The 2,139-nt window shown below is 28.2% G+C and overlaps 1 protein-coding gene across 1 annotated transcript in view; it reads right to left on the minus strand.

Moving 5' to 3' along the window:
- LRRC9 (leucine rich repeat containing 9) overlaps nt 1-2,139 on the minus strand; it is a 121,084-nt gene that overhangs the window by 106,342 nt on the left and 12,603 nt on the right. Inside the window, exons 3-5 of the mRNA XM_019646037.1 lie at nt 1,734-1,952; nt 648-788; nt 67-130 (exon numbers count right to left, since the gene is read on the minus strand). Of these exons, the coding sequence (XP_019501582.1) occupies nt 67-130; nt 648-788; nt 1,734-1,952 (424 nt within the window). The remainder of the gene's footprint in view (nt 1-66; nt 131-647; nt 789-1,733; nt 1,953-2,139) is intronic.

The following is a 2,139-nucleotide window of genomic DNA, read 5'->3' on the forward strand; positions in this document are numbered from 1 at the left end:
GTACTTTTTATACTGATAAAATATTATTGTAGCATTACCTCACATTCCAAATGAAACAATACCTACCAATGCTTCTTATTAGATTTCCAGCAAGGTTGAGATCATTTAAATTCTTCAAAGTTTGCAAGCCCTAAAAATTTAGAAAATATGTAATTTAAGAAAAATCATTAAAACCTGTATTTATAAACCATTTGATCAATATGGTTAGTACACTAGGTGTTCTAAGCACTGAGCACAGAAATAAGTGGGTGCCTCAATGAAGCCATCTTTGTTTCTCTAGAACCTGGAGAGAATTATTGGAGGAGGAGGGAGCATGGAGGGGAGCGGAGAGGAAACAGGAGGAGGAACAGGAAAACGAACACATTACACAAACATGTTTATAACCTTAGGCAAGTTATATATAAAACTTCTCTAAATCTCGTTTTTAAAAAATCTCCAAGGAAGAAATAACACCTTACCTCTCAGGCTTGGTGTGAGGAGTCCAAAAAATGATGCATATAAAGTTCTCTATGCTAGTTCTTTGTAACAACAATAATTAAGCTAATCATGAATATTTTGGCGCTTCAGTATAATATGATCTTGGGCATTGTGGTTTAAACTCCATAGTAGTAATTAACTTCACATATAAATCGATGAAATTATCTTACCTCAATATTTTTAATTGCATTGTGGTTCAGCCAAAGAACCTCCAATCTCAATAATTTCTCTAGATTTTCTATTTTGAAAATTTTATTATAATATAAATACAGTTTTTCTAAATTTCTACATTCTTGAAGACCTCCAATTTTCTGTTCAAAAAAGAGCAGACCGAATAGTGTTAGCTTATGTTTTGCCATTAATCCTTTTTAATAAAGTAGATTTTAAATACATACATTTTTGTTTAAAAATCATATATTACAAAATTAATATCTGGCAAAGTGAACTAAATTTTTTAAAAGAAAAAAACATATATTCTCTCCACCTAAATACAACTATTTTCAATTTTCATGTTCTCCTTAAATTGTAATCATTTTTACACCTATTTTTATATAGCTATAATACCTATACAATTTTGTGAGTTTTTATAACTTAAGACCATCTAAAATGTTTCCATAGCTTTCAACTTATATTTAATAATTACAAAATATTTCATGATGTTATAATCATTTTCTTTAAAACAACTCTACATGTGCATATTTATATTTCAAATTTTAGCTATCATAAATAATACTGCAACAGATAACTTCATGCATACGGTTGTTTTCTGCTTTTGAATTACTTCTTTAGGATAAAATCTTAGAATAGGGATTTCTGAGTCAAATGATATGTACCTTTCTTTGGCTCTTAATACATTTCACAATATTGTTTTTCAATATAAATGTCATAATTTCACATGACCAATAGTGTCTAAGTGAACCAATTTCATTACTAAGCAATACTAGGTATAATTTGATCTGATTTGATTACTAAAAAGTAGAATATGTCTATGTTTTAATTCTTTATTTCTATTTTTCTCTTTGTATAAATTTATTTCTTTTATTCATTTATCTGTTTTGTTTTGTTTTGTTTTGTTTTGTTGTTGTTGTTGAATGGAAAAAAGGTTTTATTGCAATGCATCATGTATGGTCTCTTTACCCACCCCACATTTATCTGTTTTGCTCCATGTCTCAAGCATATATTTCAATGAATTATGTTTCCAAAGACAAAGAATTCAGCATAAAATATTTCATGTAAACTTATAAGTTTAGACTTACCTCTAGACAGCATTCGGCAATCCAAAGTTCTTTGAGTTGTAAACAAGTCTCTAATCCTGAAATTTCTTTTATATCTTGAGCAACAATTGTGAGACTTGTTAAATTAGGAAATAATGATAATCCGACTATACGGGGATACCCTGAGAAAAACATCTCCAGTTTTGAAGTATCTGATCCTTCTTGTCCAACCACCTCATAAGATAAACCATTGCATAAACACTGTTTTCAAAAAAAGAAATCAGGTTATTACCTACTTAAAATAATAAAAAAATTATTTTTTTAATTAAAAAATGGCTTAAAAAAATCAAAAATTATTTTTGCCATTAGAAATTAAAAACAGTCAATTGCACTGATGCCATTTTTACTCTCACAAGAATGAAAGTTGCAATATATATATATATATATA

The sequence above is a fragment of the Hipposideros armiger genome, unplaced genomic scaffold (genome assembly GCF_001890085.2).
Source record: "Hipposideros armiger isolate ML-2016 unplaced genomic scaffold, ASM189008v1 scaffold_5, whole genome shotgun sequence".
Taxonomy (NCBI): domain Eukaryota; kingdom Metazoa; phylum Chordata; class Mammalia; order Chiroptera; family Hipposideridae; genus Hipposideros; species Hipposideros armiger.